The sequence below is a fragment of the Cydia strobilella genome, chromosome Z (assembly GCF_947568885.1).
Source record: "Cydia strobilella chromosome Z, ilCydStro3.1, whole genome shotgun sequence".
Classification (NCBI taxonomy): Eukaryota; Metazoa; Arthropoda; class Insecta; order Lepidoptera; family Tortricidae; genus Cydia; species Cydia strobilella.
Genome location: NC_086068.1, coordinates 19,495,778 through 19,522,024, shown reverse-complemented (window position 1 = coordinate 19,522,024; position 26,247 = coordinate 19,495,778). Strand labels below are relative to the sequence as shown.

The window sequence follows — 26,247 nt, the reverse complement described above, 5'->3', positions numbered from 1 at the left end:
AAAAATGCATGAATGTTTAGCAAAGTATATGAGATTAGAAAATCTTACAACACGCAAAATATACAAAACATCAAAAAATTGTCCGACCTGTCTACTATTATTTCTTTGAAATTAAGTAAAAATGTTCGGTTTTCGTCATAAAACATCGAAATTACTAGTCAAGTGAATACAAACGACAGCCAAAAAACATTATTATATTTATAAGCGTGTTGTGAATAATCAATATAATGCTTTGTGGGAGATTTGGAGCTAAAACCTGACTATGGTAAACGATTTACTATGTGGGTGGCATATCACCCTTTGCCTGGTAAAGGGTTAACCATCTGCTTATTTTTACTCCAACAGAGTTACATTCTGTAATTTTATGGAATGGGAATATTATTACACGCACTGTAAAATAAATAAGAAAAATGACAACATATTCCGTTTTTATTATAAAAAGTCTATTTAAAATTTAACATTAATTTTAAACAATTTATGTCCACAAAGTACAACATAAACCACAACGAACAATAGTCGGTCATAAGGAGAGGTGCTCTAGCAAAGGGCTACATCTTCGGGCACGGCGTCTTGCGTATATAGTTCTTGCCGGAAGGCAGGTCAACCACGGTTACTCCGTTAGGAAACACCTCACTCACCTTATCTTCTGGAACAGTTGGAAGCACCATGCAGTCATCACCCATCTGAAGACAGTCATTTTTGTTGAATACTTATGTTGGTTAATACTAAGCTATGCGGAATCATTTATGTAGGCTATTAAAGCCGCCATTAATTATTTAGGAGCAGCCAAGGCGCTCAAAATATATGAATGTGCACTTTACCATCTTGACAATAGAAATTTTTGTTCAGATATTTGTGAACACGTTGGCCGCTCCAATATATCTGACGGCGGTTGTACTAAGCTATGCAAGGCATTTATTTACCTGGTGCAAAGATTCATTGACTGATAAGATGATACATAATCGACCTTTGGACAGCTCGATGGCGCTGTATGCATCCATACATTTGCGGTAAACTTGGTAAGCACTCGGCACACGCTGCGATCTGACATTTCAGTAAACACAAAACAAGAGGCGCCATACACCATCAGATGGTACTTCAACTGTTACATGTATACTGCAATCAATGTATCTTTGACCTGAGGCAACATACTTGAAACTGTCAGAGAGTCTTTGAGAGTCTGCTTGCTATGTGTAGCTAATGCGCCTACTCGCCTAGCATTGGGTGGACTAATAATGGTTTTGTACGCTTACACAGTATTAAATTCCCTAACATTTAGTACCTTACGATATTGGTTTAGCCTAGCTAGTTACACTGCCTATATGTTCCTGGGCTCTTGGGCTCATAAGTTTAGGCAAAATGACACAGAAACTATAATTATGGATCCATACATGTATTAACCAACTGAAAATCTGTTATTTTAAGTTAAAACACTGACCCTAGCTAGTGACAGACTATATAAAGTAAAGTAGGTACTCACCTTCCAATCCACAGGAGTAGCTACTTTGGCATTGTCAGTCAATTTTAAGGAGTCCAGGACACGCAGAATCTCACTGCAATAAATAAATCCTCACTTAATAACCATTTTAGGGTTCCATACCCAAGGGAAAAAAACGGGACCCTATTATGATGGCACCCCTCTGTCATAATGAATGTGACAGAAGATTCCGAAGATGAAGAAACTAGTTAAAAAAAGTAGTCGTGATTTTTGTTATTTATTAATTGAATATATCTACATCTTTATTTATATTGTACCAATGCATGTTTATTTATATTTTTAGTTAGTAATTTATATTGTATGTATGTATAACTCATTACTGTTTGGCTGGTTGTTTATTATTTACATTGTATGAAAAAACGTTATTTTAGTTTATTAAAAATTTGTCTGTAATACCTATATATTGTAAAAAAGCCGATATTGTTTAAAAAGGGCATATATGTATTCATTTTGTTAAATATAGTTTTAGTTTTTAGTCTGTAACATTAGAGAGGAATATTTTAATACTTGATTATTTGTAAAACGGATTATTATCTAATGTTATTATTTAACTGATTAGTAAAAAAATGTTATTATTGTTTGTTTTAAATATGTAAATACATACTTGTCATGAATCCATCAAAATGTTTTAATCGCAATCCGACCCTGTCTCTTACCTGGTTCGTGCATCGTGGCGAGCGCGGGCTAGTCCAACGCTAAAAAAACCAGTGTAAGTGCGCTCTCCGATAACGCGCCTTTGTTACGCATATCGATGACACATTTTAGACTGGTTCTTTAGCGTTCGACTTGCCGGCACTCAGTAACCGCAAAGACCACACAGCTAAGGAATATGTTTTCCCATTAGTTCATTTTAAACCTTATTGCAATCTCCATAGAGTGGTAATTGAATAACCGGTTAAAACGGCCATACCATTTTTTTATGCTAGTAAGTAGCACGTGCGGTTTCATTTAACAATAGACAAAGGATAAGCCGAAAGGGGACTGTTTGAAAACTACGAACTATACTAGGACTCCACTGTCCGTCAGTATGTCTGTCACCAGGCTGTATCTCATGAACCGTGATAGCTAGACAGTTGAAACTTTCACAAATGATCTATTTCTGTTGCCGCTATAACAACAAATATTAAAAACAGAATAAAATAAATATTTAAGTTAAGGGGCCCCCATACAACAAACTTGATTTTTTTGCCATTTTTTGCGGAATGGTACGGAACTCTACGTGCGCGAGTCCGACTCGCACTTGGCCGGTTTTTATTATTATTACAATGCTTTTGACTTAAACCAACAATGAGTCACATTCGTTATGCAAATTGAAAGATTGCTTCTTCCATGGACAAATAAAGCAAGAAGACTGACAGTCTCTATAATAATATGAAATCGCGTTCCTATAATATTCAGCGCCATATATTGAAAAGCTGAATTATTTTAACTAAGTGTTAAACATAATGGGTGTAAAGACCTTCTTCAAAATAACTTAACTTCTGTTACCGAACCCGATAAAAGACATAAGCCCAAGACATGGTTGGAACAAGATCTGCTGGGTTAGTGACACCATCAGGCATCAGGCAATAAGCTGAATATTGGAGGGCCATGATAATGTACAGACATTCTTGATCTTCCTGTCTCATAGATCTATACTTTATAATATTTATTAACACTTACTGTCCCTCGCTTACAACAATGACATGGGTCGATACGTCCGTTCCGTGCATTATATGTGATGCATAAGCTTACAGAGCTATCCATTTCTGACGTCACATAGACGCGATTAGATTAGACGGTGCATTACATGTAATGCATGGACAGTACAAGTGTTAGTGTTGATATAATTTTAATATTTTTGCCCACAGTTATATAGTCTGCCTAAATATATGCCCCTTTCTATAGTCTGGCTAAATTTAAGGTTTACAGTGTTTACATAGCCAGTAGCATAAAATAGCCGGAGGGCACAGCCTCTTTTACACCATATTTTGTTTTATTTGTGAAGTAATTGATTAATACTGACATAAATGAGTTTAGTAGCTTGAATGTACTCATTTATTTGAAAGTAAACACTTACTCAAAGTTTCTGCCAGTGGTGGCAGGATACAGGATAGAGAGCCGGAACTTCTTGTTAGGGTCGACAATGAAGACAGCACGTGCAGTCAAGGGTATGCCTGCTGCATCCAGCTCATCCTTGTCCACCATACCTAACTGCATAGCTAGCTTCCGGTCCAGGTCTTCAATTATAGGATAAGGGAACTTCTCATCCTCACTGCAACCTGAAATTTTCATTTTCCATATTATTGGCAAATACATGATTCCATAAATTTAAAATGCTATACTTTATAGGGGATAATACCCAAAAAACTGCATAGGGGGTGCCACTAGCACATACTGAGTCTACCGTGAAACACGAAAGGTCTGGCCTAGTGGGTAGTGACCCTGCCTATGAAGCCAATGGTCCCAGATTCAAATCTCGGTCATCATCTTCCTCACTTTGTCCCGGCATTTTGCCATGGCTCATGGGAGCCTGGGGTCCGCTTGGCAACTAATCCCAAGAATTGGAGTAGGCACTAGTTTTTATGAAAGCGACTGCCATCTGACCTTCCAACCCAGAGGGGAAACTAGGCCTTGTTGGGATTAGTCCGGTCTCCTCACAATGTTTTCCTTCACTGAAAAGTGACTGATAAATATCAAGATATTTGGTACATAAGTTCCGAAAAACTCATTGGTAGGACCACCCCGCGACCTCCGGATTGCAAGTTGCACGCTCTTACTGCTAGGCTACCAACTCTTCCTTTCTCAGCATTTTGTGGTAGGCCTCTGTAAACAAACCATCTTGATGCATCAATGTCAACAATATTCTACAGTTACCTGCATAGAACTTAATATCCTTGCACCATTCATGGTGTGATGCAATGGAGTCGCAAGACAATCCAATAACTTTGACATGCCGACGCGTGAACTCAGGATATAATTTAGTTACTCGAGCAAGTTCAGTTGTGCACACTGGGGTGAAATCAGATGGATGTGAGAACAATATACCCCATCTGTAAACAAATTAAGGGTCACTAAATAACATTTTATCATAATTTTACCAGCCTGTTTTTTTTTCTCTTGTACCAACTGAGCATTTCCGAGAAAATCCAATGTAGTGTTGCGTAAAATCCAGAGGTACAAGCAGTCAAGCGGGCGAGGTCCATAATGACCTGAGCACTATTCTAATGGTAGAAGAGCCGGCAGTAAAGTTTCGAACCAACGTGATACCGCGATGAGAGGCACAATGGTTTCCCATAAAAGTGATGCTAAGTCCGAATTTGATAGTCTGCCACGGCGGAACTTGCCGAAAGTACAAAAAAGATAGCCACTTCCGGTGCCAAAAGGGGGGGTCATTTAACCCATCTGATACTGCAATAATAGCTATGGCATCAGTTAGAAATTTACTGGTAGATACAGAAAAGCGAAATCTGCCAGTATGATTCCTGCCGGAAGTGCTTGGCATACGCTCTCAAAGGTGACCATCGGGACCCCTAAATTAACCCATTTGATACCAGCATGAAACCAATTCCAGTCCGTAGATATGAACCTTCTCTTCAGGAATATATAAGTCTGCCAGGGCGTTTTCTGCCGAAACACCTTGACATACGAGATTTTGTGGCCCAACATCCGTGGTACCCGTATTTTGGAATTGTACATATTACGGACATTTCAAATACTGCAGACATATTAATTTATTACTTTGCTTATATTTGTATATTATTACGTTATTAATAACACATATTTATAATAAATTAAGTTAAAATAAATTAATAATGTGATTAATATGATTGATAGTCATTGAATTAGCTATATGAATCGTTTTTCTTTGTCTGTCATTTTGACTTATGTATTTGTAAGAAAAGGATAAAACATAATTTAACTAATTAAGGCTCGTAAAGCTTTACGAATAAGGGGGTATTAGTATTCATAGCTAAATCAGGCTTGAAATGCGACATAAAATGATTTTTGGTGGTTTCTTTTACGCTTGAGGCGTTTTTTCACCTATTTGCTGTATCTAATCACTATCTTATGTAGGGGAGAGAGGGGCAAGACGAGTAAGACGGGGTAGCGGCTTTATATGGCGACACGACTGAACAACCATCAGAATCCCGTTAGTGCATGACGATGCGTCGCCATCATGGCAATCAGTTAACACAGTGACCGGCTAGACAAATGGTGTCGTTAATTATTTATTTGCAACAAAACTGTTTTTGCCATATTCCTTGTTATTTCTAGGGTTCCGTACCCAAAGGGTAAAAACGGGACCCTATAACTAAGACTCCGCTGTCTGTCTGTCTGTCCGTCTGTCACCAGCCTGTATCTTATCAACCGTGATAGCTAGACAGATGAAATTTTCACAGATGATGTATTTCTTTTGCCGCCATAACAACAAACTATAACTAATTGTTTATAACACCTGTATTCATTACCTGTAACGCACAATTGATGAATAAATGATTCTACATGATTCTAAAAACATAATAAAATAAATATTTAAGTGGGGTGCCCATACAACAAACATGACTTTTTTGCCGTTTTTTGCGTAATGGTATTATGGTACGGAACCTTACGTGCGCGAGTTCGACTCTTGTTCGACACTTGGCCGGTTTTTGTGTTTTATTTGGTTTGCGTTTGTTTCCTTATTATCACCAGCACATATATACTGTTAATTTATTCCTATGGCCCAGCAATCACGCCAACAGCTAAGGACTTGTTTGGTTTCAAGTACGTTTTTTTTTTTTACTTTCGAATTTCATTAGGCACATGAGGCAAGATGGGGTACATCTTGACGGCCGTAGTTTTAAAGTGATAAACTGATGAAGAATCGCGGATTTGAATTTATTTATTCGTCTCTTTTAGAACGGTGAAAAAGTATAAAAGAAAGTCAAATAGAGGAGAGTGGTTAGAGGCCAAGAAAAAAGCGGTGGATGCTGTTATAAAGGGAAGATGGGGTACATGTTAGCTGTAAACACATTTTCTGTAATAAAAGTAAAACAGTTCGTGAGAAGTTATCAGACGATGGACCCAATAGCCAAAAATTGAAGTTTTGTTTAGGCCTAAATATAATATTTCTATGAATCATTCTTATCTTGTCCCGTAGGGGTTCAGGGTTCCGAGAGTAGGCACTTTTGGCCATTTTAATTTATTTTTAATTTAATTATAAACTAGAGAGTTCCTAGTAAGTGTTGATTATGAAAGACTGATTACCAAAAATAAAAATAACAAAAACTTAAAAAGAATAGCATTTTCAGTTTTATTGGACTTGAAACATTAAGTATCCCGTCATGCCCACCTCTCCCCTACATTTCTTGAAGTTGATGCAAAAATGACGTGGTTTAACATTCAGGGTGTTGTTTTATAACACTACAAATTGAGATAACTAATCTATTGACGACCGGTCTGGCCTACTTACTGCCTGCAAAGCCGATGGTCTTGGGTTCGAATTCCGATAAGGGCATATAATTGTGTGATGAAAACATATATTTATTCCTGAGTCATGGTTGTTATCTATGTATTTAAGTATATATTTATCTATATAAGTATGTATGTATATCCTCGCCTAGTACCCATAATACTCCCAATATTTATAAATAACAACAGAAATACATCATCTGTGAAAATTTCAACTGTCTAGCTATCACGGTTCATGAGATACAGCCTGGACGGACAGACGGACGGACAGACGGACAGACGGACGAACAGACGGACAGCGGAGTCTTAGTAATAGGGTCCCGTTTTTACCCTTTGGGTACGGAACCCTAAAAATGATGTAAAATGTTCATATTTGGATTATTGGTAAAAATCGTCCTTGACGTTGAAAATCCTGTCTTTTCACACCCGTTTACAATAAGTATGTAATAATAATAATTTTGTTCATTTTGGTAAATAAAGGATATTGTAATTTGAAATTATTTTATTATTTATATATAAGGTGCTAACAAATTAGCTACATAAATTTTACAAGATGTTACTTTACACTAGAACAATTAACTTTTAATAGAAATTAAGTAAATTTCTCATAATTTTTATTTTACTTACAGAACAAAATAAATAAACTATAACTCTATCTAAAAAATAATCATCATGTATTTAACTGCTTGTTTGTCTTAAATGTAATTGTCAACGTGTCATTTGATTTATCAACGTGAAGTGGCCAGTTACGTTTTATATTTAAAAGAGGTTTTAGAATCTGTTCAATGATGTCTCATTTAATTATCTCATTAACAGAGCTTTTTTACAAAGCAAATTTGTTATCCAATTTTCTCAAAATAACATCATAAAACCTATAATGTTTCATACTTTCAGCCGAGTACTATCAACTTTAAAGATATCGGTAGCTAATTTGTTAGCACCTTTATAAGGCAAACAAAGAAGTACAAAGCCGTAAGCAGGTATTAAATTAATGAAATATATGATATTAATGACATAAAAATATACAAATATAAGCATTAGGTAATAAATCATAAGCCTGCAATAATTAAAATGTCTGTAATCTGTACAATTCCAAAATACGGGTACCACGGATGTTGCGCCACAAAATCTCGTATGTCAAGGTGTTTCGGCAGAAAACGCTCTGGCAGACTTATATATTCCTGAAGAGAAGGTTCATATCTACCGACTGGAATGGGTTTCATGCTGGTATCAGATGGGTTAATTTAGGGGTCCCGATGGTCACCTTTGAGAGCGTATGCCAAGCACTTCCGGCAGGAATCATACTGGCAGATTTCGCTTTTCTGTATCTACCAGTATATTTCTAACTGATGCCATAGCTATTATTGCAGTATCAGATGGGTTAAATGACCCCCCCTTTTTCGCACCGGAAGTGGCTATCTTTTTTGTACTTTCGGCAAGTTCCGCAGTGGCAGACTATCAAATTCGGACTTAGCATCACTTTTATGGGAAACCATTGTGCATCTCATCGCGGTATCACATTGGTTCGAAACTTTACTGCCGGCTCTCCAACCATAAAGGGAATAAGAGTCAACTCGGTTGGACTAAAGCAAAGGGGGTGCCGACAGTGATGTTATTATGACACCTATTTTTTATTGTGTTATCGTAGAGAATACGCTAAAATAACAAAGAGACCTTGGAGTCACTATAACAAGCAACCTGAAGTGGGATAAGCACATTCTGGAAATAACAAAAAGAGCCAACTCACTAGTATACCTTATACGGAAGACCTTCAAGACAATTGATAAAGCACTGTTTCTAAAACTATATAAGACGTACATAAGGCCTCTTCTGGAATATGCTTACCAAATTTGGAGTCCATACTTTCAGAAGGATATAACTTTACTTGAAAAGGTGCAACGCAGGTCAACTAAGATGGTATATGGATTACGTAATAAGCCATATAACCAAAGGCTTGCCAATCTTGGCTTGACAACCCTGGAGCGAAGAAGACAGCGTGGTGACCTCATTGAAACATTCAAGATCATACACGATCATTATGACTTACCTGAACTAAAGGACCTGTTTGTTATGAGCGAGAATAATCGTCTAAGAGGCCACAGCTTAAAGATTATTCGAGTTCCCAGCACAAGCAATCCTAGGAAGCACTTTCTATCAAACCGCGTCATACGCGAGTGGAATAAATTACCAGAAGCAGTGATATGTGCTCCTTCAGTGAACACCTTTAAAAACAGACTTGACAAACACTTAAAACAACTAACAAAATGAACACTAATAGACCTAATAGTAAAAAAAAAAACAAGTGCAGTGATATACACGCATCAGCTTTCAGCTGCTAGTGTATTAAACAATATAATATAATATAATAATAATAATAATAAGCATGTTTTGTAGGAAAAACTTTTCTCTAAAATCAAAAATGGCCGAGATATTTGACCCGCAAGTTGAAACCACTACTTGACAAATTAAAATCAATCAATCATTCATTTGTTGGAACAGTAAATTTAAGTAACAGAGACAAGATAGGTGCGACGACGAGCGAAGCGAGGAGTGTGTTAGGTTGACCGCGATGATCGCGATCAAACAGAGTGCGAAGCCGAGCGAGCGAAGCGAGTGTGCCGCAGTCTTTTTTTGCACCCCTTTTGCTTTAGGCCAACCGTCCTCTTAGCTACCTGCTGAAGACTGTAAATACTATGTATAAATAAAATACTTACGAATCTCCTAGCCAATCATGAAAACTAATTTCTCCTTCTGTAGTTTTGGCTGTAAAATTAGGAAAAATATCCCCTAAAAACATTTTGATGAGCCGGCTTAGGCTTTGACACGAAAACAGTTGGTAAAATGTCTACGTTCTTTCTTTTAACAAACACCTAATATTTATTTCAGGGACAAACACAAAAAATGTGACATGTAAAACCTTAAAGTATTTAAACCATGCAGTGCACTATTCATTTGTTTAAATTGAATGGAATTCAGAGCATATTCAAAGTTATTATTCTTTATTCTTCTGTAGTTTCCTTCAGTGCCATGTGTCATTATGACGCAAGTCAAGCCAACTTATTGCCAGCATTTTTATTTTCTGAAAACACTAACAGACGGGCGTACTGGACCGCCACCTTAGTCCAGTTCAAATATCTCTTTCTCGCTCTCACTTATAGCTGCGTTCTTTACTCTTAGTTCCATACGATGCCTCGGACCACACGTTTCGCAGTCCGGTATGACCGTCTGTAAAAAAGCGAGGGCTTAAGAGCCAACAGGAGCCGAGACCAAACTCAATTTTGAGATTTGAAAGAGAATATCGTCGTCGCGCTGACGGGGGCGGTACCGCGTACCGAGGGACTATCCCAGTGTGTGTGGTGCACGCACACCGACGCGCACGTTATTTGCGCTCCTCGCCGGCCTCACGCCGCTCGCGTTTTTAGTAACTAAATTCAATATCCTTCTACAACCTGCAATCTAATTAACATTTCGAGTTACAGAATAGTAAAAAAACATAACATAACATGGACATACAAGAAAACATTGTTGTATAAAAACATACAAGATAACGGCTGTTAAATTAATCCAATTAAATATTTTTAAATATGATAAACAAAAATATTAAATTATAGTCGTGAGTATTTTAAAAGTAAAACTCCCTTATACCTTGATTTTAAACAAAGTATTTTACTTATAACTGACTTGGTTCGTATGAATTAGTGACATACCTAATTAAAAAAGAAAGCTATAACTCCCGCGGGAACAATATAGGCCTTTTCCCTTCAGTACACCTGCATGAAATAAGATCTTTTCGAGCAAGCGTCTTGAAAAACAAATTTGCCGCTCTCCGGCTCCGTTGAATAGAAAAAAAGAAAGCCTCAGGTTAGATAAAATTATCATAATAAAGAAACATGTGACATCTGATATTTCTTACTTTGATGTAATTATACAGTTTTATTGATGGTCCGTTTTTTTATTTATGTGTCAGATTTTGATAAAAATAGGTATAAATTGAAGAGCTCCTAATTCTGATCGGAATAAATATGAAACCCAATAAATAAATAAATAATAATAAATATTAAATCAATATTATAGGACATTCTTACACAGATTGACTAAGTCCCACGGTAAGCCCAAGGAGGCTTGTGTTATGGGTACTCAGACAACGATATAAATAATATATAAATACTTAAATACAAATAGAAAACACCCATGACTCAGGAACAAATATCTGTGCTCATCATATCATATCATCGAACCCAGGACCATCGGCTTCACAGGCAGGGTCACTACCTCCTAGGCCAGACGACCGGTCGTCGCCCAATATTTTGGGACAATAGTCTAGTCTACAAAAGGTTCAAGGTGGTGAAAAAAATAGTGTAAGCTGTTCGCATAAAAAAACCGCAAATCGATGTACAGGTTAGCCGTTTGGTACACGTATATACTAGTCAAAACAAAAATTTTGACCCGCAGTTCCTAAAAAAAATTCCCTTAGGAGGGGAGTGCTGAAACCTTTTTTGTATAAAAAAAAAACTTTTTTTTTAAACCTATCGTATACTTCTCATCTATCATACGAAAGGGCTTTTTGAAGCGATTCTGAAAATATACCACATCATTGCATTTTAGCCATTTTTAGGGTTCCGTAGCCAAATGGCAAAAAACGGGATCGTCATGTCTGTCTGTCTGTCGTCCGTCCGTATGTCACAGCCACTTCTTTCCGAAACTATAAGAACTGTTGAAACTTGGTAAGTAGATGTATTCTGTGAACCGCATTAAGATTTTCACTCAAAAATAGGAAAAAAAAATTTTTAGGGGTTCCCCATACTTAGAACTGAAACCCAAAAATTTTTTTTTTTCATCAAACCCATACGTGTGTGGTATCTATGGATAGGTCTTCAAAAATGATATTGAGGTTTCTCATATATTTTTTTCTAAACTGAATAGTTTGCGCGAGACCGAGAGACACTTCCAAAGTGGTAAAATGTGTAACCCCCCCTCTAACTTCTAAAATAAGAGAATGATAAAACTGAAAAAATATATGATGTACATTACCTTGCCAACTTTTACCGAGAACTGGTTTGAACGAGATCTAGTTAGTAGTTTTTTTTTAATACGTTATAAATCGTAAACCGCAATTTACCTTTCACTCACGTTTCACATAAAAATACATTGTTTAAATTGTGTAATGTACGGAACCCTCGGCGCCCGATTCCGATTCGCACTTGGTCGGTTTTTTCTTAAATTGAAAGAAAAAGAATTTTCAAAACATACCAAGCTTGGGCTCCTCCAGATACGATATGGCTGATTTTTTTTGTACAAATGATACGTGATATCCTCATATGTAACCCCAAAAAAGCAATAAAAAAATTATTTAGTTTTTTTTTTTCAATACAAAGTGACACAGTTCTACTTAACCCTTTAACTTGACCCCAAACTTGGTGTGTTTTGAAAATACTATTTGTTTTAATTTACAAAAAAGTGGCTAAAATGTAATGATGTGGTATAATTTTAGAATCGCCTCAAAAAGCCCTTTCGTATGATACCACACACGATAGGTTTTTGGAAAAAAAATATGTTTTTTTTTTTTCATACAAAAAAATGTTTCAGCATACCCCTCCTAAGGGATTTTTTTTAGAAACTGCGGGTCAAAAATTTTGTTTTGACCTCTTAGTATGCGTGTGCCAAACGGCTAACCTGTACATCGATTTGCGGTTTTTCTTTGAAATTGGGCTTGTACGGCTGCCACTAATAGAGATACTAACTCCTAAAAATACGTATGATACCTCATTGGATTCAGAATGATGTCTAGAAAAATGTATTCGAAGCGTTTATTCCCACATAAAAAAAGTTCAAAGCTATTAACAAAAAACGGCCAAGTGCGAGTCGGTTCCGTACCATTACGCAAAAAACGGCAAAAAATCCCGTTTGTTGTTTGGGAGCCCCACTTAAAAAAATATTTTATTCTGTTTTTAGTATTTGTTGTCATAGCGGCAACAGAAATACATCATCCGTAAATATTGCAACTTTTAGCTATCACGGTTCACGAGATACAGCCTGGTGACAGACGGACAGGCAGATTGACAGACAGACAGACAGATATTATTTTAAAGGTATTAAATATTCTTTTAAAAATTAGGAAATAATATGGTGTATTTAAAACATATCATGGAATATACTACGGTTATAAATTGATATTATGTAAAGTAATTTTTTCAACAAGTTAGGCAATTATTAAGTAACCACATTTTTTTCGAACTTTCGTCTTTGTTGTAAATTAAAAAAAAAAGAAAATAATTGGCGTAAAAAGTATTTCGCCTCGTGGAGCCCCTTTCATGAGATCACGTCACAAAAGTTTTAATAAAATTAATACTTTGTTTAAAATAAATTTTTGAATAATAGTGAAAATTGTAAAATATAAAGCAATATAATAATACGTACTTAGAACTGATACTTTTCTAAATAAAGAATGAATAAACTAAATTGTGTAATTAATTTTTAGTGCAAATCACCACAATTTGCTTCTAAAGAGCAAATCTGTGACCAAAAATTATATATAGTTTTAATTTTTCGTTCGTATATTCAGATTTGTGTATGAAAATGTGAAACTATTATTTCTAAAATAAATTATTCGTCCCTAATTTACACAAAATTTATACCAAATTTGATCTCATATCAAGAGATAGGTAGAAATAGAGGCAAACTGGACCGCAGAAGCCGACTTTTCCCCTCCCTTTTTGGGGGGTAGCCAGGACTTAATCTCGTAGCTAGTGCGTCAGCTCAGCTTTGTATGAACCAAGGAATAATAAATAGTGTTAAACGATATCCCCTGAGGCCAAAGTGCATACTCACTTTACTTACTTCGCCTACTAAGAGGCAAATCGCGACTTTGTTATGGTTTATCGATAACTTATCACATCACTAGATTATCGACTTTCAATGTCGACTATTGCCCATCACTTTTCTGTCCGTGTACGTATTTTAGAAACTTGACCCCGCCCCTAAAATTAGTGCGATAAGGACAACTGCAGCTTAGGCGAAAAATACTGCGTAAAAATCTCAAAAATCGAGGTTTCGTACTCGACTGTTTCCTCCTCCAAAACTTGAGCAATCGTAACCAAATTTGGAAATCTAAATGATTATGAAATTGTCTGTGTCGGACTGTTTTGATTTTTTGGCTAATTGATACCAGTTTTGAATACCACGCCTCTCATTGCGGCATAGTCAGTGAGGCCATTTTTGGCCATGTTTGAAGGGCTCTAGCGCCTTAAAAAACAAAAATATCAAAAAAAGCACAACACATCGACACAGATATTGACAATATTAATCTGTGTTGAAAAAATCATTCCTCTAGCTTCAAAAACCAGGGAGGAAACAGTCGAGTACGTTTGTATGGAGAAATGACCACTCCTGTTGGCTCTTAAGGGCTTATTACACTGCTAAATTTAGGATTCTAAATCAAAGTATAGCAAGTAAGGATATCCTAATTAGGAGCAAGGATGGTTTCTGACAAGCTGAATGATTTTAGCATCCTAGTTAGGATAGGTGTAATATTTATTTAGTGCAGTGAGTCGCCTACGGCGGGCGGACGTGTCTAAATTTAGAACTGTCGTGACTACATTTAGAACAGTGTATGTAAGTGGCTGCGTACGTAGGCGAACGACTCGCGAACGAGAAGCGAAGCGGCGCGACGCGACGCGGCGGCCAACGCGGCGAGGAAGAAACAGACCGTTGATACGTATGGAAGTGTCCTAGCCCTACTACCACTATGTGACTGGTGTCCTCACGTGCTCTCAATGTGCGCGGGGGTTCGCCTCGAAGATCAGCTACGTCAGCCATATTTCAATGTGTAAAACATGTTTAAATGAATAATACAATGTTATAAACATACAATTAACTTTACCACAAACAAAGGCAGCACCCAAAATAAGTTCTGTCCTTGAGGTACTTATTTGCATCTTTCATTAATTTCATTATATTTCGTGTCATGTAGATAACAAATATAAAATAACATAATAATATAATAATATGTTGGTAATATGTTTATCAACAGAATTACTATAGTTGGTCACACCAAATTGTTAGTAAATAGGGACAAATAAAACTAGGTATACTCATCGTTTTCATTTGGGTGCTAGTACTAGTGTAAGACAAAGATAGTATGATTATTTCTGTCTATGTTTGAAATGAGACAGTCCTTTGACAAACTATACCATCCATATTAAATATATTAATAACGGGTCACTCACGTGTATTAAGTCGAAAACGCTCGACATGTTTCACTCCGTACCGAGGAGCGTCATCAGGAGCTTGCGTCGACGGTGACGGACCGGCGCAGACTGCGGGCCGCAGCCCGGTATACCATCCATACCTAGGGCCCTCCACACTCATGCGCGAATCACGGCGCGAAGCCTAGTTCTCTAATCAGCGAAATCGATTCCACACTCGCGTTCACGGCTTCGCGCCGCGTAGTCTGGAGCGAGCTTTTGATAAAGAGGCAGATATAAATAGTAACGATTTCCGATTTGGCTAACATGCTTTTTATTTCGATTTTTAATATAAATAATAGGAGCTACTATTAAACTATAATTTTATTTTAACTATCTGCTTAAGTATGTGTTGAAAATATGAGGGGTTGATTGTGTATGAGGTGAGACCATTTCGTGGCACTTTTTCTTTTATTTATGTTTCTCTGTTCTGTATAACTTTCTATTTGTGTGTGCTAACGAATAAATTATTTCTATTCTATTCTATTCTATTCTAAAATAGATTCTCGAAAACGGCGCTCCACACGTGGAGCGCGGTCGCAGATCTGCGAAATCGACTGCACACTCGCGTTCGCGGCATCGCATCGCGATACGAGCACGAGTGTGGAGGGTACTTAATATTTTGAAGTTTGTGCCCGGCCACAGACACGAACACGATACTCACGATAGTATAAAGTATACTTATACTTAGGTACAAGGTACAACATACCATGAAGTCGGTGAATCGGCATTACGGTACACTCGGTACAGCACTATTTCCGATCCGATTGATTAATCAATGGCGTCACCGTGAACGTTATAACCCATAGCGCGCTTTTTTGCAGTTATCTTCTATATTTACTGCGATTTTAACTTCATATTTGGTGTGTATATTGTTTCTACACTGCAAGGTAAGTGATTATATCTTCTATTTCAACATCTTATCAACTGCCTGGCCTGCTTGATGTTCGCTCTGACTCGACTTCTCATTTCACACAAAATGGACGTCAAATTGCATTTTATCGGGATTATATAAAAATGATCCTTAAGCTACGTTATTAAAAATTTATTTGCGATATATTTTACTGTATTACTAGATATGTAACAGGTTTCTTGTTCATATAACATTTTCCATCGCCAAAAATACCAACGACAGTAGGAAATGTGTTGAGACATGACATGGTTGAATATTAATTATTTCAGCTTTTAGGCTTGGTTTTGAATGTTTATATTGTTCTGTTATTTTGGATGAACTTTGTTTTCTTCTGGAACAAGCTAACTTGGCACTAGCAGTTTATTTACATGACATAAATAGGTGTCATTGTCCTCTTTCACCCTGCCAGAGAAATGTTTTCTATACATAGTAAGTTGTATGATTTAGATTAGAAAATACTTTCCTTAAACCTATTCTGAAGACATATTATGCAGCTTCGCTTGTCCATCTAAGTTCCCAAATGAATATAAATATAAAAATAAAAAAAACATGGAGAAAGAGATTGAAACAAATGTCTATTCTGCACCAAGTGAGCAACTCATTGTTATCAGTAGGCTATTATTAGTGGTAGGTTGTTTACATATCATTAGAAACTATCCTAATTAAGCATTACTTTCTGTACTACATATTTATCTCTACTATTGGCTCAAGCGAATGTGTTGCTTTGCTTTGTGAATAAAAATACCCCTCTTCTAAAACTCCATGTTATTAGTTCAAAAATATTTTATTTTACTTTTTTGCTCTATGCTACTTGTAATGTACAGATACATATACTTGTTTTCATTTGTATGTTTGTGTTTACATTATGTTTGAACTTGACATCCTTTTAGGGAAAAGGAAAAGAAGAAAAATTGTTAATTTAAAGGACAAATTGTTGAGAATGGATCCTTTTCACTAAACTTCACTGAAGTATGTTCAACTATCAGCAAGATTTTACAATAATTAATCTCTTTAATGTTTCCATTCCAGATAATATTGCTGCAGAGGTTGATATGATCAAGAAATTATTGTACAGACTAATACATTAGCAAGTGTTTTATCAAGATGCAGACTATCAAGTGTGTGGTGGTAGGGGACGGTGCTGTGGGCAAGACATGCCTACTCATCAGCTACACTACCAACAAGTTTCCCTCGGAGTATGTGCCCACTGTTTTTGATAACTATGCCGTAACTGTCATGATTGGGGGGGAGCCTTACACTCTAGGGCTCTTTGATACTGCAGGTTAGTATACATTAATATAATATAATAACAGTAGTTACATAGCAAGGGAATGTATACCCAGTAGACCCAGTCACTAAACTACTCACTCTCATTGGCTAATTTAAATATACTTACTTGGTATTGATATTGGACAAGGCATGTGAAAAGTTAAACTTAATAGACAAATGGTATCTTTAATATGTTAAAACTTGTTAACACCATGTTGCAGATGCACTTTATTCTCCTTGTTATTATACCAGCTTTGGTAAATCAACCTAAGGGTGCCTACTAAACCTATTTGACTCAGTTTTAATAATGCTAGTCTGCATATTATAACAAAATCTAGTAAAATAGATAACAAATGAGCAATTTATCACAATAGGCTATTTGACTAATTTTTGAAAATGGTTTTAATTGATTGTTTATGACTTAATAATTACACTACATTGATATTTCCGTGAAATTTCCTGTATTAAATATAAAAAAAACAATGTTAAAGTTTATTTATTTTGAACGCGCCTTAAACGCTGTTTTTGCAAAGGGGCTAATCACGTGACACGTGTGACGTCACACGCGAGTAGACTCAGTCAATGACCTTAGTAAATCTTATGGTTTATGTGCATTGAATTGATTATTTCACTGTAAAATGGTATATAGTGCCGCAATGTTCAAGTACGACTAAAAAATCCAGACAAATTGTTTGTTTCCGTTCCAACAAATCCCAAAAAAAGAAAAATGTGGTTAAAACTAGCGCAAAGAGACCCAAAGAGCATTTTAGCGCATACAAATGTTTTTATGTGTGAAGACCACTTCGATGTAAGTAATATTTAACTGTAAATAAATATTTTGTTGTATTTAACGAAACAAGATCTAGGTATTTAATGTATTACTACAAAACCTTATAACATAGCTCTTTCAGCATTAGTAGGTAGTTAGTAGCATACTTTTTCTTTTAAACTAAAGTGCAGTATGGAGATACTATTCTCGTCATCGTATTCTATATATATATCGTCGTCGTATTCGTATCATCGAAATGTTCGTAAATAAACAATTTCTACATATACTCACACAGCTGTTTTTACATTTCTAAGTTCCGCAGCATAGTAATCCGGATTATCTTTAAAGAAAAGTGCAACCATTAAAGCGTCTAAGTCTGGTAGGTTGCCGCTATCAGCTTTCACATATTTCGGCTCCATTTTGAGATTCTTATGAATATAGGGTATTTGACAACATTAAAAATATATAAAGAATTTGCTGTCATCCTGAAAGATAATAAACTAATAAAGTATATTTCACTATATTTGAATGTAAATTATGTTTATTTTTTGGAAAATAAACAAGAAAATTTAATATTTTTTGAAATTTCATCAGGGACGTGAACGCTCTGTGATTGGTCAACGCTCGGATGACGTCACACGCGGGTAAAAATTCTTGATTGCCTTGAGTGTTTTAACTGTTTTATTTGTATTTAGTTAATTTTAGTTATTGTTCCACAGTTTTCTTATATATTCCGATTTATCCGTATATCTATAACACAATATTCATAAGAATCTCAAAATGGAGCCGAAATATGTGAAAGCTGATAGCGCAACCTACCAGACAGACGCATTAATGGTTACACTTTTCTTTAAAGAATCCGGATTACTATGCTGCGGAACTTAGAAATGTAAAAACATTTCGATTTCGATGATACGAATACGACGACGATATATATATATATGGAATACGATGACGAGAATAATATCTCCATACTGCACTTTAGTTTGAAAGAAAAAGTATGCTACTAACTACCTACTAATGCTGAAAGAGCTATGTTATGAGGTTATGTAGTAATACAATAAATACCTAGATCTTGTTTCATTAAATAACAAAATCCGCTGCTTTAATTACCATATTTATTTACAGTTAAATATTACTTACATCGAAGTGGTCTTCACACATAAAAACATTTATATGCGCTTAAATGCTCTTTGGGTCTCTTCGCGCTAGTTTTAACCACATTTTTATTTTTTTGGGATTAGTTGGAACGAAAACAAACAATTTATCTGGATTTTTTAGTCGTACTTAAACATTGCGGCACTATACACCATTTATATACCATTTTACAGTGAAATAATCAATTCAATGCACATAAACCATAAGATTTACTAAGGTCATTGACTGAGTTTACTCGCGTGTGACGTCACACGTGTCACGTGATTAGCCCCTTTGCAAAAACAGCGTTTAAGGCGCGTTCAAAATAAATAAACTTTAACATTGTTTTTTTTATATTTAATACAGGAAATTTCACGGAAATATCAATGTAGTGTAATTATTAAGTCATAAACAATAAAATAAAACCATTTTCAAAAATTAGTCAAATAGCCTATTGTGCTACTAGATATACGGATACATCGGAATATATCAGAAAACTGGAACAATAACTAAAATTAACTAAATACAAATAAAACAGTTAAAACACTCAAGGCAATCAAGAATGTTTACCCGCGTGTGACGTCATCCGAGCGTTGACCAATCACAGAGCGTTCACGTCCCTGATGAAATTTCAAAAAATATTAAATTTTCTTTATTTTCCAAAAACTAAACATAATTTACATTCAAATATAGTGAAATATACTTTATTAGTTTATTATCTTTCAGGATGACAGCAATTCGTTATATATTTTTAATGTTGTCAAATACCCTATAATGTGGATATTAAAATAATATATAGAAATGATATAAAAATACAGGATCTAAAAGTTTCAAAATTTAAAGTTTTTGTTAACTTCCAAAAAGGAATAAAGATACCATTCGATTCCTTGCATTTTAACCAAAAAAAGATTGTATGACAACTATATGCATATGCATAAACGCAATATTTCACCAACAAAATCACAATTTTACTTTTTTTCCATACATTCAAGATGGGCTTTTAGTGACCTTGACGTCACATTCACTTATCGTTTTCTTAGGAGCGTTTCGCGAGTGAAGTACGACTGTCCGAATTTGACTATCATTTCTGACTTTTGTTTTGCTTTAATGCAATGGATTCCATATAGACATTTGATCCTAAAACCAAACCTGATTGATAGATACCATTAATAAAAATTTGTCATCTAGCCTATTGTACCGAAGCTGACAATAGACAGATTTGTTTAATAATGCTAGTCTGCATTGTAGTGAAGCTGACAATAGACAGATTTGTTTAATAATTCTAGTCTGCATTCTAGTGAAGCTGACAATAGACAGATTTGTTTAATAATGCTAGTCTGCATTCTAGTGAAGCTGACAATAGACAGATTTGTTTAATAATGCTAGTCTGCATTGTAGTGAAGCTGACAATAGACAGATTTGTTTAATAATGCTAGTCTGCATTCTAGTGAAGCTGACAATAGACAGATTTGTTTAATAATGCTAGTCTGCATTCTAGTGAAGCTGACAATAGACAGATTTGTTTAATAATGCTAGTCTGCATTCTAGTGAAGCTGACAATAGACCGATTTGTTTAATAATGCTAGTCTGCATTGTAGTGAAGCTGACAATAGACAGATTTGTTTAATAATGCTAGTCTGCATTCTAGTGAAGCTGACAATAGACAGATTTGTTTAATAATGCTAGTCTGCATTCTAGTGAAGCTGACAATAGACAGATTTGTTTAATAATGCTAGTCTGCATTCTAGTAAAGCTGACCATAGACAGATTTGTTTGGATACATTATACACCGTATTGTTTTTGATTTCCGTTAAATTTGACACGTTGCTTGGTACATTAATAGAAGCTACCTGGTATATGTAAAATTCGAAAAAAAAATTTTTTTTTCCTTTTTCATACAAAATAAATGAATATTGCATTGTAACAGGTCCTTTAGAGTTACGTAAAAGTTAGTGTGACACATAATGAAAGAAAAGTAGGTAATGTCGGAATTGTCAAACTAACTCACCTCAGTAACCTTCTTGTAGTGAATAGCTATCAATGGAAAACTCTTTACTGACGAAACATAAAAATAAATAAAATTTAGAGGCAATGAAGAATCTTTTACACAGGTTCAGCAATTAAATTTATTTATTGAATATCTCAAAAACCGTAAGAGTTAAAACACTTAGAGAAATTAACTTTATTTAACCTGAAGATTCTCCCCTTAAAATTAACGGAAATCAAAAAAAACACGGTGTATAATTTTCTGTTCTGTGTAGTGAAACTAGCTTCCCTACTTTTCTTACAATGGATTCTTATTATTGGCATGTAAATGTAAAAATAACTTTCTTGCAAATATGTGTTGTTTTGAGGAATATTTAGGCTTATCAATCATAGTTTAGTTGTTGGATAGCCATTTTGCATTTTCCTTTTATACTAACACTAGCTTTTGCCCGCGACTTAGTCTGCGTGGAATTAGTAATTTGGGTACCTTAATTCTTAAACAATTTTTTTCAGCCCCAAATTGGTCCACACTATATTTCCACCCCATTTTTTACACCCTTAAGGGATGATTTCGGGGATAAAAGTTATTCTATATCCTTTCCCACAGCTCAAACTCTCCCCATACCAAGTTTCATCTAAATCGGTTCAGCGGTTATTGATTCCCCATACAAATTTCCACCCCCCTTTTCACCCCCTTGAGGGGTCAGTTCTGGGATAAAAAGTATCCTATGTCCTTCCCCGGGACTCAAACCTATCTGTGTACCAAATTTCAACTAAATCGGTTCAGCGGTTTAAGCGTGAAGAGGTAACAGACTTTCGCATTTGTAATATTAGTATGGATAGTATGGATAATATGTATCAAAACACAGGCATATAGTTATACTATTAACAGCAAAAGAAATACTTACAACATACTAAGAGAATCTGTTTGCTAATTACCCTGGGGCCCTGACTTGACTATCATTTCTGATGTCCAAAAAACCCATTGGTTTTAAACAAAATTCTTAGAGATTAAAAGACCAATATATTAATGTTGAAATGATTAATGTACTATTGTGATCTTCCAGGACAGGAAGATTATGACAGGCTACGACCACTGAGTTATCCTCAGACAGATGTTTTCCTTGTGTGCTTCAGTGTGGTGAGCCCGAGTTCATTTGAAAATGTTAAGGAAAAGGTTTGTGGCTATTTTATATGTTAAATAAAATAAAAATAAAAATAGCCTTTATTTCTGAAGTTTTGTAACAATGTACTTAAAAATATACCTTATTTTTCTCTATAATTATATATATATTACTATTTACTATTTTCTAGTTCCCATTGACAACTTCAGCTTGTCCTCCGACATAGGCCTCTTCCAAGTCCTTCCAGGTATCCCGGTCTCTTGCTTTCCTGGTCCAGTCCACTCCACCTATCCTTTTCCTTTTTTTTTCCTTTTTAAACTTTTTTTTTTATATGTTACTTATGTTTTTATAGTCCTATTTCTACATATATTACATTATGCTTCTATCTATTTTCAGTGGGTACCAGAAATAACACACCATCAGCAAAAAACACCTTTCTTATTGGTGGGGACACAGATTGATCTTAGGGATGACCCTGTTACTATGGAAAAACTTGCTAAGATTAAACAAAAGCCAGTCTCATTAGAACAAGGAGAAAAATTGGCAAAGGAACTGAAAGCTGTTAAATATGTAGAATGCTCTGCACTTACACAGGTTAGCAACCAGCCATTATTGATTATTTATGATTTTCCTTTAGCATATTAAGGAGAAAATACTAAATACATCATTTTTAGTTACCAAATTTATAGGAGTTAGCTAAAACATTTATGATGTTACAGAAAGGGCTCAAGAATGTGTTTGATGAGGCTATACTGGCAGCACTGGAGCCACCAGAACCAGTTAAGAGAAAGAAATGTGTGCTACTGTAATAAGCGGCGACTGTGGGGCCACGGTGCTGCGGCGCCGCGGCGCGAGCGGCGCCCGTCGCGACCTCATGCACGTATAAAACTAACACTGTAATATTCAACTTATTTTTATAAACTTATAATTATTGAATATATGCCATAAACTAAAAGTAATGAATATTACAATACAACTTGGGTTTTATGCTAAGACGTATGTTATTCAGGCCTTTACAGTTTTCCATTTATTATTATTTTTAACATTTGTACAGACTTTGTACAGATGTAGTGCATAATTGTTTGCCATCGTATTTTCTCGGAAACGTTCGTAATTGTCATGCTACTTCAGTCAACCACAGTACTTATAGTACTTAGCCTGACTGAAACAGCACAACACGTTCGTGCGTTTCCGTGAATATACGATGTTAAACTATTATGCACTACATCATACTACATCTCTACCCAGTATGTCTTGTATACAAATTAAAATTATTTATAAATATTACAAAGTCTGAAATAGGTATTACTTGTTACTAATGCTAATAATAGCATTAAAATTTGAAAGAGACTTTGTAATGTAATATCATAATATAAAATGTAATTGTCTTTGCAGTGTTTGCTAAAATAAAAGCAACTTCATGCACAATTTTGCTATGCACAGTATAATACTATGCATTTCTTATGTTTTAATTACGACTTTATTAAATGTAAACTAATAAGTTATAAAAAATAATCGTTTACGCCTGTCTTTTGTGACAACCATATTTGTGTGTTATGTATCTTATTAAAATGTGTTCTTAGTTTGTCCCTTAAAATAAAGCTTTCTTTCAATTATTAATAAAACTATTCCAGTCAAATGTATTACGTGCCAGACTAAATAACTTATCCAGGTATAAACTTGAAATTACTTATACCTTAATGGTATTTTATCCTCAATTGAACAATAAAATATGCTTTATAAAATAATAGTACATTATGATACAATAAGTGTGCTAAGTTGGTCATTACACACGAGGCGATATTGTGCGCGCGAGTTGTAAGCGAGCGCGCAATAAGAAAGCCGATGTGTGTAATGACCAACGCACACGCGTTTCATACGACGTTTTTCAACACACTTGCGAGGAAAAAACAATACTTATAACAACAATACAATTTTCAAGATGGTGACTTACAGTTTTAACATCGAATAATTGCAAATAAGCGTGCTGGGCTTGTAGGCACTTATTCGCCAGTTCATTGAAGTAAGCTACCAACACGTTTTCCAAGAAAGACTGGGCGTTTTTGCTGATTTTCCACTGTATAAAAGTTTCAGATGCCACCAATTATTTTTCACCCGATTTTGCTGGTAAAAGGCTATCGTTCTCAGCTCTTGCCTCTATTAGTATTACTGGCAGTGTCAATTTTATGCGTTCTTCATTTTCAATATATTTTCAACGCTTGAAAATGCCATTTTCGGCAATATATAAACTAAAAACATGCAAAACTATTCGAATTTTATGACAAATACGGAAAATGGCTGGCGCGTTATTTTTTTAACGCACGATTCCAAAGCGCGCGCAAGGCAAAGGCGCGCACGAAATCGACAAACAGCCAATAAAAAAAATGTAAGAAAGCTAATATTTTCGTATTTGTAACCGACGGATGGAGATCAAATCGATAAAATGTTATGTTTATTCATTAATGTAATTTACGAGATCATTTAATCTATAAATTATGTTTGGTAAGATAAAACCTCTTTGAACTAACATTTGGTAAAAAATAATAATTACTCGACCAAATTAAGAAGGCTCCGTTTCCATGCATATTATTAGCAATCGGTTATCTTCTTAACTCAGTCGGATAATATAATGAAAAAGCACGAGTGTTATAATATACTGAAAGAGCACGCGTGTTTAATATCTAGGGTTATGAGCCAAAAATAGGTGGAATAAAAACGTCGTTTTGAGCAAGTGTGTTGAAAAAGTATAGGTATTTTATTATAATAGGTCATGAAATGTTTTCACTGAAGCAGAAGCTCGTTGGACCCATACCTATAACTTGAATAAGTATAAAAAATGCATTCATTTTGGTCATATCATATCATTGCTTATTCCAATGGTCAATGAAAATGATTACATATATAACAGATAGATTCCTGTGGATTATATATAAAGAATAATACCGAAATAGTATGGTATAAAATGTATCAATTACAAATTTATGATTAAAAGTATGGTTATTAATAACAATGCAATGCGAATTTGACTGAATTAAATGTATTCATTCCAAGTAATGTATTTTTTTTAATTTAAAGGGGAAGAACTGTACGTATAACAATTCAAATGTACGGACTGGATAGAGAAAGAAAGCTTGGTTTGAGCTATTACTTTGAACTAAAGTAAGGCAATATAAGAAGGGTCTCAATAACTTTACCATGGATGAATTCTTACGAAATGGAGTTTATAAAAGTTTCAATTCCATTACATGCAACTTCTGGGAAGTATCCTTCTTTAGCGTTACATTGTTACTTTAACCAAATAAAATTACCTACGTCGTCCATTTATATTTTATTAGTTTTATTACTAATCTATAAATTAGACTCGAACTATCGTTCGATCGATGAAGTTAGTTTAATCGATTTCGTTGCATTGCATTTTACTTGAAAGTGTTAAGTAATTCTGATAATGATGCCTTAAGGTCTTTAGAAATCTACCTAAAACGAGCAATCTAGCTGAGGCGCGCTATACTCATATTCCCCTTAAGATAGTGCTAAAAATGTCACTTGTCAAAATATGGAATCATTGTCAAAAACTTATTTCGTACTCCAATCTTAGTGCCAGTAGGAAGTCAGCAATGATTTGACTCATAACTCTATGTCGGAAATAAACATCAAACATTGGAAATAAGTTCAAATTAAAGTAGTAAAGCAATTATAACATAAAGATTTTACACCGTTCCAAACAGTAGGTTTGCTAGCATCGCGATAGTAGGTAAGTGATCGAATATTTTGTACCTAATCTCGCCTGTACAGAGAGATAGTCCGCGGTGATGACGGACGGAACTGGAAGCCATGTTAATCTAAGCCTGAATGTCAGTGGTTGTGAGTGTGAGGTT

The 26,247-nt window shown here is 35.2% G+C and overlaps 2 protein-coding genes across 2 annotated transcripts; one reads left to right on the top strand and one right to left on the bottom strand.

The window, feature by feature from the left end:
- Positions 1-411: 411 nt before the first annotated feature.
- LOC134754003 (peroxiredoxin-6) lies at positions 412-9,947 on the bottom strand. Its single transcript, XM_063690047.1, has 5 exons — positions 9,646-9,947; positions 4,355-4,530; positions 3,558-3,759; positions 1,481-1,553; positions 412-683 (listed from the first exon to the last, which is right to left on the bottom strand). Exons 1-5 carry the CDS (start codon positions 9,726-9,728, stop codon positions 549-551), a joined length of 669 nt encoding a protein of 222 aa, XP_063546117.1. The 5' UTR covers positions 9,729-9,947; the 3' UTR covers positions 412-548.
- Positions 9,948-15,915: 5,968 nt separating this feature from the next.
- Positions 15,916-24,472, top strand: LOC134754717 (cdc42 homolog). Its single transcript, XM_063691051.1, has 6 exons — positions 15,916-16,064; positions 17,117-17,369; positions 22,316-22,425; positions 22,769-22,966; positions 23,092-23,439; positions 23,621-24,472. The coding sequence occupies exons 2-5, from the start codon at positions 17,192-17,194 to the stop codon at positions 23,179-23,181; spliced, it is 576 nt and encodes a 191-aa protein (XP_063547121.1). The 5' UTR covers positions 15,916-16,064; positions 17,117-17,191; the 3' UTR covers positions 23,182-23,439; positions 23,621-24,472.
- The last annotated feature ends 1,775 nt before the right edge of the window (positions 24,473-26,247 follow it).